The sequence below is a fragment of the Sinocyclocheilus anshuiensis genome, unplaced genomic scaffold, assembly GCF_001515605.1.
Source record: "Sinocyclocheilus anshuiensis isolate Anshui unplaced genomic scaffold, SAMN03320099.WGS_v1.1 scaffold1448, whole genome shotgun sequence".
Taxonomy (NCBI): domain Eukaryota; kingdom Metazoa; phylum Chordata; class Actinopteri; order Cypriniformes; family Cyprinidae; genus Sinocyclocheilus; species Sinocyclocheilus anshuiensis.
This window is the reverse complement of record NW_015547730.1, coordinates 467343-484251: the sequence shown is the minus strand read 5'-3', so window position 1 is coordinate 484251 and position 16909 is coordinate 467343. Positions and strand designations below refer to the sequence as shown.

Below are 16909 nucleotides of genomic sequence, written 5' to 3'. Positions count from 1 at the left end.
TTATCAAAACGGTACAATTTTCAGCAGCATCAGTTTCCTTCAACGTGTCTGGCACTTTTTTTTTTTACATAAGAAAAGTAAATGACCTTTTAATACAATATGATAAATTCAGAAAGTGTGTCATTTTTCTACTGTCTTATGTTCTGACACATTTTTCTATTTTTGTCATGTTGTAAATATTGGGTTGATGAGCCATTCTGTAATGAGTCTGTAGACATGCAGTGTTCATGCAGTCCAATGAATAGTTCATGCCATCTCTGATTTTGATAATTTCAGGAGTTTGATTATTAATCTACCATATTCTATTTGATTTTTAAAAAAATGTTACAGTACATTTGAAAAAGAACAATGCATGCAATGATATGTAAAGTACGGTGGCCTATATGAAATAATTTCTTTCAAATAAACCAAACTAATAGAACACGTATAAAAATGATCTAAATTTGCATTGCCCTCATAAAAATACAAATCAATCCAAAATAAAATAAGCTCTCATATCAAAGTTTCATTCCATCAGAGGTGGTTTCTAAGAGTTTGTAACATATTAGAGATTGCGTTATTTGAGTCGAACATGTGGCATGTTCATAGTCTCATTGCTGCCTGTATTGGGCGTATTTCCACTTGCTAGGTTGTGACTAGCACCAGCCGTATTACTTGTCCTAAGCAGCTCGGAGGAGAAGGATGCATCAATGGGGGGCTGGGAGAGAAAGCTGAACCCTTGAGTATGTATCTTATTTGAGGTCTCAAGGTCTCTATCGCTGATGAAGAGATCAGCTTCTCCCCAGCCCCCTACTCCTATCTCAATGCCCCCAGCTGAAGAGTCCTGGCTGCTGCTAACGCTGGTGGAGAAACTAGCCTGACTAGAATGCGTGTCCACACAGAGACCTTCCAGAACAGGCTGCATGAGGTCCTGTACAGAGAGGGACTTCCCTAGTCCTCTGTCCCCACTGCATTGGCCTTGAATCGGGGCAAGAGGAGAGACTGGAGCAAGAGGGCGAGGGAAAACTAGGTCATGGGGAGAAAAACACAACATAGACAGTCCATATTTCTGACCTATCACCCCCCTCCCGGAAGGTGCGTCCTCGCGCCGAAGAAACAACAGAAGGAGGAACGGTTGGGAACTTGGGATGAGGCTCAGGAAGTGGGTGGACAGACAGAGTCCAGGGAGGTGACGACGGAGGGAGGAGCCATGGAGGAAACCGGAGGAGTCAGGGTGGATCAGACGGACGGAGGAGCCAGGGAGACGACAGGAGGGACTTGTAGCATGCGGCGCCAGGTGGGACCCAGGCCACAGCCATAATGGCGACCCACGGTGGAGCCGACGGCGGGAGGAGCCATGGAGGAGGAAGGGGTGACGACTCCAGGAGGCCAACCGACTGCGGCAGAGCAGGTGGAGGAGGAGCCCGAGACGGAGAGCCGATGAGCCAGGGCAACGGGGAGGATCCGGAGGGCCAAGGTGGAGCAGATGGCACCGGCGACCCGTGCTCTCTGGACTTAACTTGGGAACAGGAGCCCTCTCTGGGCTGGACGTGGAAACAGGAACGGGAGGGACAGAGGTCACCGACGGAGAAGGGAGGAAAGGGGGCAGGTCGGTATACAAATCAATTAAGATTCTTTCCACTTTTCCTTTACCCAGATCCTTAGACAGCTCACCCTCAGCCACGGTGCAGGAGGCAGAGCTCCTCTCCGCGCTCTCACTGTCCATGACGCTCTCCCCCGTGGTGAGCTCTGTAGCCGGCTCTCGCACCTGGTCTGACGTCACAGGCTCGGGCTCCGGGGCGATCCTCAGCACTGTAGCTCTCTCTGGCGATGGCTCGTCAGTTGCAGTGGGCTTGGGCTTAAGCTCCGCGCAGTGGGGTGATGGTGGGCTGGGATTTGGGTCTGGCTGTGTTCTGGATCTGGGGTAGACGCTCTCCAGACACCGGATGATAACCTCCCTCCAGCACAGTCCGGTGGTGTCTGGGAGGTCGACGGGGCGGTAGTAGTTGGCCCCGATCCAGAACTAGTGATGGGCGCATTCGAAACACTGCTTCATGAAGCTTTGAAACATTTGTGAATCTTTTGTTTCGAATCAGTGTTTCGGAGTGCGTATCAAACCGGCCAGGTCACGTGATTGTAGCAAACGAAGCTTTGTTTTGTCACACTGTTTCGAAACGTTTCGAACCTTCGATGGTTCACCACTAGGGGTTGTTGATCTCAAAGTGAACCCATGAACCACTTCTGGTTGCCCAGTTAATCATATGACATGAAATCCCACGAAATTTAGGTATAAAAAACAAAGAATTCAGGGCCAGATGTTGTGGGTTAAACAAAAGATAACTTCCCTTTAACACAGATGGCTATATAGTTTAAAAAAAATGTGTAAAAACATGCAGTACTTTCAATCTACAAATCACATTATGCCTTAAAAATTACAAAATGAACTTACGATAAAATTAAAACCACCTCCTTCTCCTGACTGATAACACTACTCTTGCCTGCTGGTTTTTATTGACAGCTCTAATGAAAACACTTAATTAAATTATTACATAAATCAATTAATTAATTAAATAATTAATTATATAGTTCATTGTGTGTTAAGGGTTTGATTATACTTAAAACACGTAACACAAGCGCTAATATTTAAGTGTTTATTATTTATTTAAAAAAATGGTATTTCTAAAAAAAACATTTCCATTTGTTTCATAAGTTTGGTTTGAGTTCTTGATGCTTTTACAACGGTTTCACCCGCAGGTGTCACCAGCATGTGCTGTTTCAAGTGTTTCCAAACATGGAATAATTTTTCGAAGCAATTGGTTCAATTGATTCAATACTTCGAAAAGCTTCGCTTCTCCCATCACTACTCCAAACGCCTTAAAACAGCGAGCTGGCTGAACTCCACAGCATACTCCAAGAGGGAAAGGTCCTTGCGGATGAGGGAGGTAAACTTGACAGTGAGGGAATCCATGGGGAAGGAAACACTAAAGAAACAAAAAACACTGAATGGAAAACGGAAAACAAATGGAGGGGAGACACATAGTTAAACAGTTTGTAGGTCAGTTCTTCTGTCACGATATGCTGCCGGAAGGAACGAAAGAGCCATGGATAAACGAAACCGTCATTTATTAAATCCAACACACAGGGTAAATCCACACTTGGAAGGGAAGGAAGACACATGTACACAACTGGTAGACCCGACAAACACAGACTGAACAGACTGGAGCTTAAATACACAGGATAACGAAGGAATTGGGAGGAACACAGGTGAACAGAATGACTAATTAAGAGACAATGAGGACAGGAACAGGAACGACCAAATAAGGGCACATGAGGGAGAAACTGGGTCACGGGGAGCACATGGGCAGCAAAACAAAACAAAGACAGTCCAATCCTGACAGATACAAGCTATGAAAATAGCCTTATCGTTGGCCATTTTTATTTAAATAATGTTAAACAAATCCATCACCATCAATTTCACCCCATAATATTATTAAACACAATTCATCTTTAGAAACAGAAATGACACTCTGGTGGCAATTTACATAACTTAAAAAAAAAAAAAAAGTCATGTCCATAGATGGTCCATAAACTAGTGGGAGTAAGAAAAGTGTGTTTTAACTGACTTTATTTTCTAAAAGTCCACAGCGCTAAAACTGCCCATAGTTGAAGAAACAAACACCTAAAAACCTGTGCAGTATTCAAAGATTCAATGAAATATGAGATGAATTGATTCAGTGTGACATGTGGGACATGTGAGTACGTAAAACCCTGTTTAACCGAGTGTCTCTAAACTCACCTGTCTTTCTACCTTACACACCCTTCCAAGCATGCTCACGTCTTCCAGAATGTCTCCGTCAGATAACAGCTTTTCTCTGACCTTCTTATCCATAGGCATCTGGCCCCTACCAAGAATCTGATCCACCCTAAAAGTGAGAGACAGATGTTATCAAAAAGACAGGAATTAAAAGTGTGAAAAGAAATAAAGATTCACATCCCAAATGAGCAGACAGAGAATTGAGAGAAACTATAATGACACTTTAGAAATCGCTACTATTAGCAAACCAGGTTCAAGTTTTAAATTTTTCTTGTACATTAAAATGTGATGAATTCAAAATTATATAGACGTTCTGTTCATTTAGACTATGAAGAAAGCCAGGAACTGTGATGTTCTGTTTTGGTCACATGGAGGCACTGGTCTCACTTATTTTATAAACCTTGATCATTTGACTCCATAGGCTTCAGTGATAAAATAAAATACTTTTTTTTTTTTTTTTAAGTGACAAGAAGACCTGCCATGGTTATAAAGAGAAAGATGGCTTGAAAAGAGATACTTGGCATACAATGGTTTACTTATTTTTTTACTTTTCAGAATCAGAATCAGAAAGAGCTTTATTGCCAAGTATGTTTGCACATACAAGGAATTTGTTATAGTGTCACAAGCTTCCAGTACACGGAGACAACAACAACACACAGATAATAAAAATTAGATGTGAATAAAATACACATGCATAAATATAAACCACAAAAAAAAAAGAAAAAAAAAAAAAAGAATAAATTGTATGTACAGGTGTGCTATAGATGGAATAGGAATAGAATAAAATAAAATAAGTTGTAGGGATGTACTAGGGTTTAGGGTGATAAATAGGTATAAGGTTATTGCACATACTTTAATTGCACAATGGGAGAACATTAACTGTTCATGAGGCAGATTGCCTGGGGAAAGAAACTGTTCTTGTGCCTGGCTGTCCTGGTATTCGGTGCTCTGTAACGCCGACCAGATGGCAAAAGTTCAAAAAGGAGATGGCTTGGATGTGATGGATCCAGAGTGATTTTTATATTAGACTACATATCAATTCCCAAGGTTTTTTGAGATAGCAAAATGTCCACTTATTACATACTTCAGAATCTCAGCATATGTGTCAATATGTCTTCCGAATATTCTAACTGATCATGAATACTGAGTAACTAGACATTCTACACATTTGACATGTTCCCCATATGTAGCAAGGCAGTACACATATTCAAAGAGTTTTTTGAGTCAAAAATGTACTGTATGTACATTTAATGATATATTGCAATAATGATATATAGCTTCTCAAATACGCCACATCACATTGTTTGGCAGAACCCCAGGGCTTGGCCACCACCCAGTGACCCATATATGACCAAGGAGAAGCACTGCCTCAGGGGCATCAGAACAGCTGTGACATGATGACATTAATGTGAAGTCAACATACCAGTGCGGATATGATATAGAGGTCATGAATGCGGCTGCTAATTATCTTTAAATGTCATTGTTGAGTAAATGTTTTAATTCACATATTATGCAACACAGACTGATGTTCAAACTGATGTTACACAAGATGAATGTGCTTGATGAATCAAATTCTTGATTGCCTGCGCCATTATTAACCTCTGTTGATTGGGATGCATGTTTAGAAATGCTTGTTGCTGCTCTTTTTAAATATATGAGCAGTGAATGTTATGTGTTACAGGTGAAAGTGTTGATTTATAATGAGTATGCTGCAATGTGTTTTGATTGGCTGTGTATCAGGTATGACCTCTGTTCCTAATGTGCTATTAGCTGTCATTTATATGTAACGAGAGAATGCCTAGTGATTAGTACATAAACATGCTTCATTTTGCGCTCGTGGGTGGTGCAATGCAAGTTCAAACCCTTCCTTTTCCTATCATTTCAAGTGGCAAAAAGTACCTGCTGTACTTGTGGACCTGCTGTAAAGCAGCTGTAAAAAACAATTTATGTCATTATTTAGCTCAAGAATGTTAATTGATCAACTATAGGCAGCTCGACAATAGGCACCAATGTTGTTATTCAGCTTGAGTCAGTTCAGAGTTGATATTGCAAGATGCGATTCAGCTGTAAAGTAGCTCTACAGAAAACAATAGTGTCAAATCTTGCTCTCATCTGATGGTGTCAGTCAGTGTGGTTGTATTGATACATTTCTGAAAGCTAAGTGTCTTTCAGACCCCAACTAAGCAAACAAGAAGGTGACAGTGACGAGGAACCCAAACTTCATCAGGTGTCACAAATGAAGACAAAAACTTCGGGAGAAACCAGGCTCAGTCTGTGGACCAGTTCTCCTCTGGCTTATATTGCATATATATTTACACATACAGTATTTACAGATTAAGCTTATAAACAAATGAGGATTTACAAAAACTCAGCCACTCGCCATTCGCTATAGTAGTGGACATTTGTTCTTTGTGGTCATTAACAGCAAAGTGCTTTCTTACAGTCGTCCACTTGTTTCAGTTCATGAGAAGTTTCATGTACTGAAGTCTACATGTGTGTATTCTGTAAATCAAAATTTTGGGGTTGGTAAGATTTCTCTGGGGTTGGTTAAGAAGTCTCTTCTGCTCACCACCAAGGCTGCATTTATTTGCTCAAAACTACAGAATAAAGAGTGATATTGTAAAATCCTGCTACAACAGTCTTTTTTTCTCTATTTTAATATATTTTAAAATGTAGGCTAATCTATTCCTCTTATGGCAAAGCTGAATTTTCAGAAGACATTTTGTGTAAACCATCACACTTTTTTTTTCAGGATTCTTTGATGAATAGAAATGGAAATCTTTCCACCATTATAAATGTATTTACGGTCACTTTTGACAATTTAATGCATTTTGAGGGAACAAAGTACATATTTTTCAAAAAAATAAAAAAAGAAACACTTATGGTGGCATATGGCATATGGTGGAAAAACATGTTTGGACAGTAGTTGGGTTGTCCTACCTGGTTTGCAGACTTTTAATTCGGCAGAGCATGTCCAGATGACCGGCTGAATATTGCTCTATTACATCCTTTACATCATATGGGCGCAGAGTTTCCTTAAAATTCTTCTTCGCCACATGGAATTTCATGATCCTGCAAAACCATATGCTAATGTTATTCTTCCTTTGAAGTCTTATGAAGCCCAAAACAGATATGTGAGCGCTAATATTTAAAGTGTGAATGTGTCTTGTTCTTTTGAGCAAAATACAGTATGAATGATAATATAAAGGACACTGAACTAACTGACGCTTTTTCGACTATGTTAATGGAACAAAAAAACAAAACAAAAAAAAAACCTTGACCCAATATATTACAAATCAAATTATTTGCAGTTTACATTTGGGGTGACTCAGAATAACCACAGCAATGTTTCTGAAAGGTGATCAAATGACAGCATAGACAAATCCAACACCCTGAGAAAGTCTGAGCTTGGTGTCACACACATGACAGTCCAACCAGACCCCAGCTGAAAGCTACAGGGCTACCACAGCATTTCACCTACAGCCCGGAATATTCAGTGAAGCAGTTCATTTTTCATTCCTCATAATAAAAGCGAAAGTGAGAGGCTGGAAAAGATGAGCACATACTGTCAATCTAGCACTCAGCTTTCCACTGACCCATACATACTAGACGAAACAAAAAGAAAAGAGCATGGTTGATGTTTGTGAAGTGTGAACAGCATGACAGTATTCTTTTGTGATAGTGAAATTAGTGAAATGAGATAATGAGACACTGATTCATCTCATGCTCTCAGTGGCTGGGAGTATAATTAAATAATACTGACAAACAGACAGTGCCGTTTTCACTAAAAGGTGATGGGCATATTTTTGTGTATTTATGCTAGAGCTTAAGTAAACCTTTTGTAGTTTGATTTCTCAAAAAATTGTAAATACTGCGGCTCTGTTGTGCTGTCAAACATTGCACTCTTTGCTTGAGGCCTGTAACACAAAGTAGGTTTAAGCAGCGAGCGAGGCAATTTCGAGTTTAGTTTAGGCTAATAATGGATGTTATGTACCACACAGGTGAATAGGTAGTTAGGTAAATATTTACTTTGTTGCTTTAAAACATTGCATTTTTGCATTTCAGACTACAGTTGAGTATTTCGGTGTATTGAGCCTTATTGGTGAGGCAAGTCACTTATTTTGTCAGAATCAGTGTCAAAATCAGGCAGCATTTAAAGGAATAGTATACTCAAAAATGAAAACGTGTGCCCAAAATTTACTCAAGAGTAGATGAGTTTGTTTCTTCACAGGAACAGAATTGGAGAATTTTAGCATTACATCACTTGCTCACCAGTGGATCCTTCGCAGTGAATGGGTGCCGTCAGAATGAGAGTCCAAACATCTGATAAAAAAACATCAAAATAATCCACAAACAGTCCACATGACTCCAGTCCATCAATTAACGTCTTGTAAAGCAAAAAGCTGCATGTTTGTAAGAAACAAATCCATCATTACTACGTTTTAACTTGCTGTTAAAACCGGTGCCTCCATCCATTATCCATAACAACGCTTTCTGCAGAGAAATATGCACAGATCAAGCACCTTTTACAAGCCAAAAAAGTTATAAACAAATATTTGGGTGGATTTTGATGTTAGAGGACAACAGAGAATGGACTTTTTCACTAGAGGATGGGTTATTATGCATTATGGACTATGGAAGCAACATTTTAAAGTTGAACACATCTTCATGAATTTGTTTCTTACAAGCATGCAGCTTTTCACTTTACTTAACTGATGGACTAAAGTTGTGTTAATGACTTCTGTATTACTGTGATTTTTTAATCAGCTGTTTGGGCTTTCATTCTGGCGGCACCCGTTTACTGCAGAGAATCCATTGGTGAGCCAGTGATGTTTGCTTCAAAACACTTTTGTGTGCACACACTTGTGGACTAATCACAAATTTAGGATCAAACCCTGATAAAATTATAAAGAACATTGTGGTATGCTTAGCCAGGTTATATTTGTTTGGGTTTAAAACTAAAAGCAATTACATAACCTTGAGTTTGTTCAATTTGTTTTGTGACATATTGAACAGACACTAGTCCAACAAAGCAACACTGGCTCAACCATTTGCGTTGTTTGTGCCACAAAAAAACAAAACAAAAAAACTATGTGCTGAAACCTTTAAAGGGTTAGTGCACCCAAAAATGAAAATTCTGTCATTAATTACTCACCCTCATGTCGTTTCAAACCCGTAAGACCTTCGTTCATCTTCGGAACACAAATTAAGATATTTTTGATGGAATCTGAGAGCTGTCTGACCCTGCATAGAGTTGCGTTGCTGTCTATGTGAGGGTCAGACAGCTCTCAGATTCCATCAAAAATATCTTAATTTGTGTTCCGAAGATGAACGAAGGTCTTACGGGTTTGAAACGACATGAGGGTGAGTAATTAATGACAGCATTTTCATTTTTGGGCGAACTATCCCTTTAATGAATTTATATCAATTATCACTGATAGCTCATCAAATGCTGAACTTTAATTGTAATGTCTCGGAGTTCTGAAATACTGCAGCATTGAGAGAAGTGAACTGAAGTGAAATATCGTTGCTTTTACCTCACTGCTCTGATGACGGTCTTCAGCGCGGACGGCAGGTCCTCTGCTGACATGTCACAATGACACCCTTTCTCATCAAAAGCCTCATCAACACCAACGTTAGCCTCACCTATGACACACACAATGAAAATTTCAATTACTTAAGTGCATAAAGAAAGGAGAAATTATGTGAAAACCATCACCAAATGAAAAGAATTGGCGGAAAATTGAGTGATAAGCAAGAAAAAAAGCATTAATTTTTCATAAAAAAATCTTTGGTTCAATCTGGCAAGAGGGTCTCCTATTCAAAGCAAAATCTGAGGAAAAATGCAGCAATTGCGAATGAATATAAACTAATGAAGTAGTGCAGGTCAAACTGAATTGAAACTGAACAATTGTACAGTACGTGTACTAAAATACATTTCTAAGAACATGCAGAATTTTAAGTCCATCAGTGTAAACAATAAAAAGTACACATTTTCACAGGTCCTCATGTTGTAAATCTCTCTTGTTAAAATATATATATTTATGCCTGTTCTTCTGAGCTAGCATGTCACATTACATTTCTGTGAATTTTACAACTGGAATCACTACTTTAAACAATCGTCTAAATTGGTAATAGTTCATATTTTCTGTGTAAAAAAGAGGTGAATGTAGACTCAAGTGCATTTCTGCAGCTACTTTATAAAAGGTTATCTATGGCTACAGCTATGATGTAAAGCAGAGACTGGAAAGGAAGTGGTGTGTTGGATGCACACACAGGATTATTCGTGCCCTATGCTACTTCAAGGATTCTCAAAACCTGACTAGAGAGGCTGCAATCGATCAGTCTAGTGAAAGAGGAAGATATTTACAGCCATAGGGCATCAGTGAGGAAGGAATATATGCTTCTGGCTAAAATCAGAAAGTTTTCAGTTAGTGCTTTGAGGCAAAAGGATTCTTGACTGTAGAATTATGCTACTTCTTGAAAAGTTCAATTATTTATTAGCTTCCCATATGTTACCACACTCACTAGATGCTCACGGGGCCCTAACAAGCTCCCCCAAAATTCAGTGATGCAACACTCTTTAAACACATAATCCAGTGATTAGAATATGTTTGCTAACTGAAATAATAAAATAATAAAAAATGAAAATGTGCTGAAAATTCGTTTAATCGCCTGATTAATCGCCATTAGTTTATATTCATCCAAGATGTAGATGAATTTGTTTTTTCTAAACAGATTCACTTGACGTGAAGTGAAGTGACGTGACATGACATGTGGCCCATACTCGGAATTAGTGCTCTGCATTTACCCATCCAAAGTGCACACACACAGCAGTGAACACACACCCAGAGCAGTGGGCAGCCATTTATGCTGCGGCACCCGGGGAGCAGTTGGGGGTTCAGTGCCTTGCTCAAAGGCACCTCAGTTGTGGTATTGAAGGTAAGAGAGAGCACTGTACATTCACTCCCCCCACCTACAATCCCTGCCAGTACGAGACTCGAACCCACAACCTTTGGGTTATGAGTCCGACTCTCTAACCATTAGGCCACGACTTCCCCTTGCTCACCAAATGTCCATCTCCTGTTGTTCTCACATCAAAATCCACCCACATATTCGTTCAGAACTGTTTTGGCCTGTTTTAGCTTGTAAACAGTGCATGATCTGCATATTTCTCTCCCGATTCTTTGCTTTTCAATGACTTTTTCACTGGAGAAAGAAATATTATGGACTGGTATTTTAGTCAGAAGCAACGGTTTAAAGTTAAAATGTTATAATGATGGATTTGTTTCTTACAAACACGCAGCTTTTCACTTTAACTGATAAACTGGAGTTGTGTGGATTATTGTGATGTTTTTAATCAGCTGTTTGGACTCTCATTCTGACGACACCCAATTCACTGCAGAGGATCCATTGGTGAGCAAGTAAAGCAATGCTGAATTTCTCCAAATCTGTTCAGATGAACAAACCAACTCATCTACATCTTGGATGGCCTAAGAAAAGCGTCTGCTAAATGACTAAATGTAAATGTAAATGTAATGCTAAATGTCTCCAAATCTGTTCCCATGAAAAACAAACTCATCTTGTTCATGAGGGTGAGTAGATTTTCAGAAAATGTTTATTTTTGGGTTTAATATTCCTTTGAAACAAAATAAATAAATAAATAGTGGCTGAAAAATATAAATAAAATAACAAAACTCAAATTATTATAATATAATTAGAATTTAATAAAAATAAAAACACTATTTTTTGTAGTCATTGAGTACTCATATGGTGAATAAATTGACCTGTGTGTCTGAGTGGGAGAAGACATCCCACCTGCAGATGGCGATATGATGTACTGTATGATGCCACTAAGATTTGTACATACATACTGTACAAAGACAGGCACAAAAGGAACTGAATTATTGGTTATATTTACATATAAACCTTGTTATATTTTGTTACTTTGTTACGTGCATGTTTGTTTTATTCATATATGATCATGAAGCAGAAATGAAACTTCTGAAGATGTTGCTGGGAATCAGAGAAGGGGATTCTCATGAATACATATTAGACTGTAGTACATGTAAATACTTGTAGCTTTTCGTTGTGGATCACCTGCTTGTTTCCTGAAAGTGCTTCACGTCTTAGACACAGAAGCACATTAAGACACTTAAAGTTGGGTAATAATTTTTCATTAACCATTTGACTAAATGCTTCTGATTTTATAATGTAGCTTATATGATATCTACTGCCTTATAGCTTTCCCACAGGATAAAGACTTCAGATTAATTCTAAATAATATCATAGAACAGTTGATTCTACTTTGGCTTCATTTGTAAGTATTTACATTTGTGAATCACAGACAAAGTAACTGCCAATATTGTGTCTCAAATTCAACTCCACATTGACTTCTTTTCAGTTTACTGAACTTTTGTATAAAAAACAATATCACATTTGTAGGCCTCTGCTGCCCTCCTGCCATTGGTTCAATTAACAAATTAATTAAACCCAATTCTAATCATATCAACACATGGCATGCTTACACACTGATAATCTGCTATAAACAAAGAAAAAAAAGGAAAGAAGGAATGAGGAAAGAAATGGATCCTAGTTTAGTCAATGGCCTTTGGGACCCAATCAGGAAAATATGGACTCACAATAATCCCAATCAGATGGACAAAACTATTATTACCAAAATTACCAAAAATGATGATGATTATCATCATTAGCTCTCTAATGTGTCACCATGGCTGGCCATAATTATATTGGTAATCTCCTGAAATTCTGAGATTTTTTTTTAAACTGGAACAGTCACAGTGTTATTTATTTGGAGGAAGAAAAAAAAGATTTCCCAGGAATTTGAATTTCATTATGTCTTAATTCATTATGAATTCAATTATATCTCTTCACTACATAGTAAGTGTAGATAAAAAGTATTGAGCTAAATTCTCATTTCAATGCAATTAAATCACAGTGGTTCAAAGTAATTCTCCAGTCAGAGTGTTGTTCACCTTCAGGGGTGGAGCGTGATTGGCTCTTGAGACGGAGGGAGGGTCTGAATCGGGTGCGGTCATTAAAACTCCAACTCTTCTGGACCTTGGCAGGACTCGATCCATCAGTGCTGATCTCAGCTCCAGGCGAACGTCTGTCTGTAACAGATGTCTGCCTGCTTTTAATGCTCTGTCCACGTGGGCTTGCCATTCTTACCCGGTCCTTAAAACTCAGTTTCTGACTGAGAGGGGAAAAAAAGAGAGAGAATAAGAGAGTGGAAGAAATAACAGCAATTTCCTTCCTGCCATGAGCCATGGCAATGACCATAAAAGAGCAGCATGAAGTACAAAAAGTGCAGAGGCCAAGTCATTTTTGATTAGTTCTGCATTGCTTGCTTAGCCCCCCATAGTATTAGAAGTGCAGTCAAACAAACACTCTAAACAATCATTATGAAAGAGCCCTTCAGGTATAATATGCCAAGACCAAATCTAATGTAAGATGAAAGACTCTAGAGGAGCATCAAGAAAAGAGGGATAAAAATCCTTCAGAAGTAACTATAATTTTCCATGAAATCGATATCTATCTATCCATCCATCCATCCATCCATCTATCTATCTTAATTGATTTACTTCAATGTGGCTTGAAAGAAAGTATTTTCACTTGATTACAAATATGTTGAAATAATTATTCAGAGTGAGTTTAACTGTTCTCTTATTGCATGAAATGTGAGTAATGAAATGCATTTTTCATGCATGGCTATTTACATGGCACATGGTCAACACTGTAGATCATCTTTGCTAATTTCAGTTATTAAATTCCCTAACGATGAATATTATTTAGTCACATATGAATTTAGAGATGTTTACAGTTCACCGATGCAGAGTCCAGATCAAGTCTTTAAAGGTCAAGTTTAAGCCAAATCTCATTTATGGCGAAACTTATGTGAAATTTTGCAGGCAAAAAAACGTGACTTATCTATTGTCAATAGTGTAGCAATGCATTAAGCACTGCTCACATAAAGGTCACTTTCAAACCAAACAGCTTTCTGTTGGTCAATCCGATGAAATTGCGTGACCAACTTAAACTCAATGCGAAATCCATGAGTGTGCTAATGTGCAGATTTCTATTGAAATGACTGGATTTCGAACACAAAATTGCATCGAGCAACAGTAAATGTGACCACACTTTTGGGGTCAGATTTACTAACAGCGTGCACCAGCGCAAACACATGAGAGTTCTATAGAACACTCATGAGAAATCATTATCTGTATTCAGTTTAAGAGAAAATACACTGCAGACCTCTCTATTTCAGAGAAAACAATAGGACAGACAGCTGAGCATGAGTCAGAGAAAAGAGCAGCGGCCACTCAAAAATGCAGCACTGCAGTGAGTCATCCACTTCTGCTCAATAATGTCACATTAGCAACCATACTAATTATGGTATCATTGCCTCTTGGTCATTGATGAGCACTGCATCATAAATGAGTGGATGGATGGTCGTTTCACACAAACATCTGGTCAGAACCCACAGAAACACCATTTCCAAACACTCTTTGAAATGTTCACTCTCTGACAATTGTTACAGACAAACAGACGAATTTCATTTATTTGTTCTGCACTTAATATATTCATAATGATCTGGAAATGATTTTGTCTGGCCTTGTTCATACTGGCCACACTATTATGGCTCAATTTGAAGTTCTATCTTAGTAATTATGCAAATAACACCACTAGCTCTTCCTGTTATCTGGACTGATGAGACTATGCATTAGTCGCTGCTGTGTAATGCAGTCATTCAAACAGTCTGACTTGACTTTTCTCATTATTTCTCTCTCTAATTGAAGTCAAGGCCCCCGATAATCACATTTGTCTGGTAAGTGACAAAACATGAAAACATGAATAAATCTAAATTATTTGCTATTCCATATTCCATTACATCTGTTTAATGTATACATGACTGATGAAAATTAGAGTGCACTTCATAACAGATGGCAGTAAACAGTCTCAGACATCAGGGGGAAGATGATTTTGTGTTAGCCGAACTACTGATCAAACATGGAAGCCTGTTTCCTTCTCAAAAGAAAATGTAAAAAAGTAATCGTGAGATGAAGCTTCAAAAAAGAAATAAAGTCTATAAAGTTGCAATTGCAAGAAACAAAGCCATAAGTGAAAGTTTAATAAAGTCAAACTGCAAATCACATTGTAAGATATAAAGTCACAATTTCACAAAATTAAAGTCACAGTTACATGGAATGATGTCACAGTTGTGAAATATTCACATTTTGAGATTTAAAGTCTCAGTTAAAATATATAAACTCACAAATATTAGAACTATAGTTGGAATTACAATAAATAAAGCCTCGTTTTTATGATAGAAAGTAACATTGTGAGAGAAAGTCGCAATTTACCTTTTTATTTTTAATTTCAAGGAAGAAACAGGCTTCCATAGTCAAATGAGGTTTAACACAAGCATAACAACAGCAATGTTTCAAATTCTGTCTCAGTCGTACATTATTTATAGTATAGAGTATATAAGACATAGAACAATACAAACCTTGTAGATGACTCTCCTTGATCCTTCCTTTGGGTGGTGTAGAAAGAGAAATACATAAAAGTGAGATGTTTTTAATGAATCTTCAGTAGACAATAAACTACACATGACACAGTTTCAGATTCACTGGATCCAGTTTGTACTTCATGCATACTAATGCATCAAAAGCAACAGCCAGTTCAAATGCATAATGCGTGGATAAATGCAACCATTAGCATATACATGCATATCACAACATGCAGTATATTGCATGACATTCAAAAGCTCAAGCAAACAAATGTGCCATATTTGAAGCCCTACTAAATGACTAGTTTATTCTCTGTGTATTTATAGTAATGCTTTTTAGCAGGTCTATTTACATTTCATGGTCCTATGTGATATACATGCATATATGAATGACAAGCCAAAGGCGCTGAAGTCTTTTTCTTAATCAGTTAGACAATTTGACTGCTGCTATTACTATTTACCAAGACGGAGGACTGTTCATGCACTTCATCTATAATTGGGCCATTATAACAGAATGTGGGCATCAATGTGAAATGGAGAGAAACATTACTGTCCATTCGCATCGTTTTTTCCCTTTCATTTTGAGAGAAAGACTGCAATCAGGTGATTTCATGGACAGCTAGCCCTACATTAGACCGGTTATTGTCTGTAACAATGGATCCTGGTTTATAATGATTTTTGTGGATGACTATGAACATATCAGATAAATCCGAAATGGACAATGTACTTTTTTTAATCTTGTAATGAAGAGGACGTGAAAAGAAGAATGGAACGTATGGGAGGCAGGCACAATTATGTTACATGGGGGAATCAAACAAATAGAGGGAAAGAGGAAAGTTTTCCTCTTTGGAAATATAATGAATGAAGCCAGGGATAGACAGGAGATGCTGCCAGGGGTTTGTACCTACTTTGTAGGACTGCAGGTATGCAACGCCTTCAAATGAGGTTTCCAGGTAGCAACGGAAACCGAGTTCTCATCAGCCGCATAGCTACGCCACACACACTACATGCAAAAATATATAAAACCAAAAGAACAAAGGATAAAGGAAGAAGAGGAAAAAAGAGAAGAAGAACAAGCCCATAGAAGAGAAAGAGAAGAAAAAACAAAACAAAAAGGAAAAAAAGCAGATTAGTAAAAAAACTACTCTAAAAACTACTAAAAAAAAAAGTCCCCACAAGGTCAAAATTTACTGGTATTACTGTACTTGTGGGGACATTTGGTCCTCATAATGTAGGGAGTACCAGGTACACACACACACACACACACACGGTGTGGTTTACAGGGACTCTCCATAGGCGTAACACACAGGTTTCCATGTTTTATGAGGACAATCCCCCAATGCATTTTGCAACAGACTCTTAATTGCTGGTATCAAAACCAAATCTGTCCATATTAAAACCAGCATGTCCAAGCAAATAAAGTCTCTTTGCTGTGAAGTGAACCATATTTGTCTGTTAGGTCAGTGTTTCCCAACCGGGGTGCCGCGGCACCCTGTCGAGAGCAGGGGTGCCACGTAAAAAATAATTTTTTTATGTTTTTAAATTGCTAAAATGTTCAAAAAAGCATCTATTATATAATATCC

The 16909-nt window shown here is 38.2% G+C and overlaps 1 protein-coding gene across 1 annotated transcript in view; it reads right to left on the bottom strand.

The window, feature by feature from the left end:
- Window positions 1-3306: 3306 nt before the first annotated feature.
- Window positions 3307-16909, bottom strand: part of LOC107704329 (potassium voltage-gated channel subfamily KQT member 5-like) — a 112991-nt gene continuing 99388 nt past the window's right edge. Inside the window, exons 8-13 of the mRNA XM_016507221.1 lie at window positions 16235-16329; window positions 15324-15350; window positions 12790-13010; window positions 9331-9439; window positions 6734-6865; window positions 3307-3902 (exon numbers count right to left, since the gene is read on the bottom strand). Of these exons, the coding sequence (XP_016362707.1) occupies window positions 3752-3902; window positions 6734-6865; window positions 9331-9439; window positions 12790-13010; window positions 15324-15350; window positions 16235-16329 (735 nt within the window). The 3' untranslated portion in view covers window positions 3307-3751. The remainder of the gene's footprint in view (window positions 3903-6733; window positions 6866-9330; window positions 9440-12789; window positions 13011-15323; window positions 15351-16234; window positions 16330-16909) is intronic.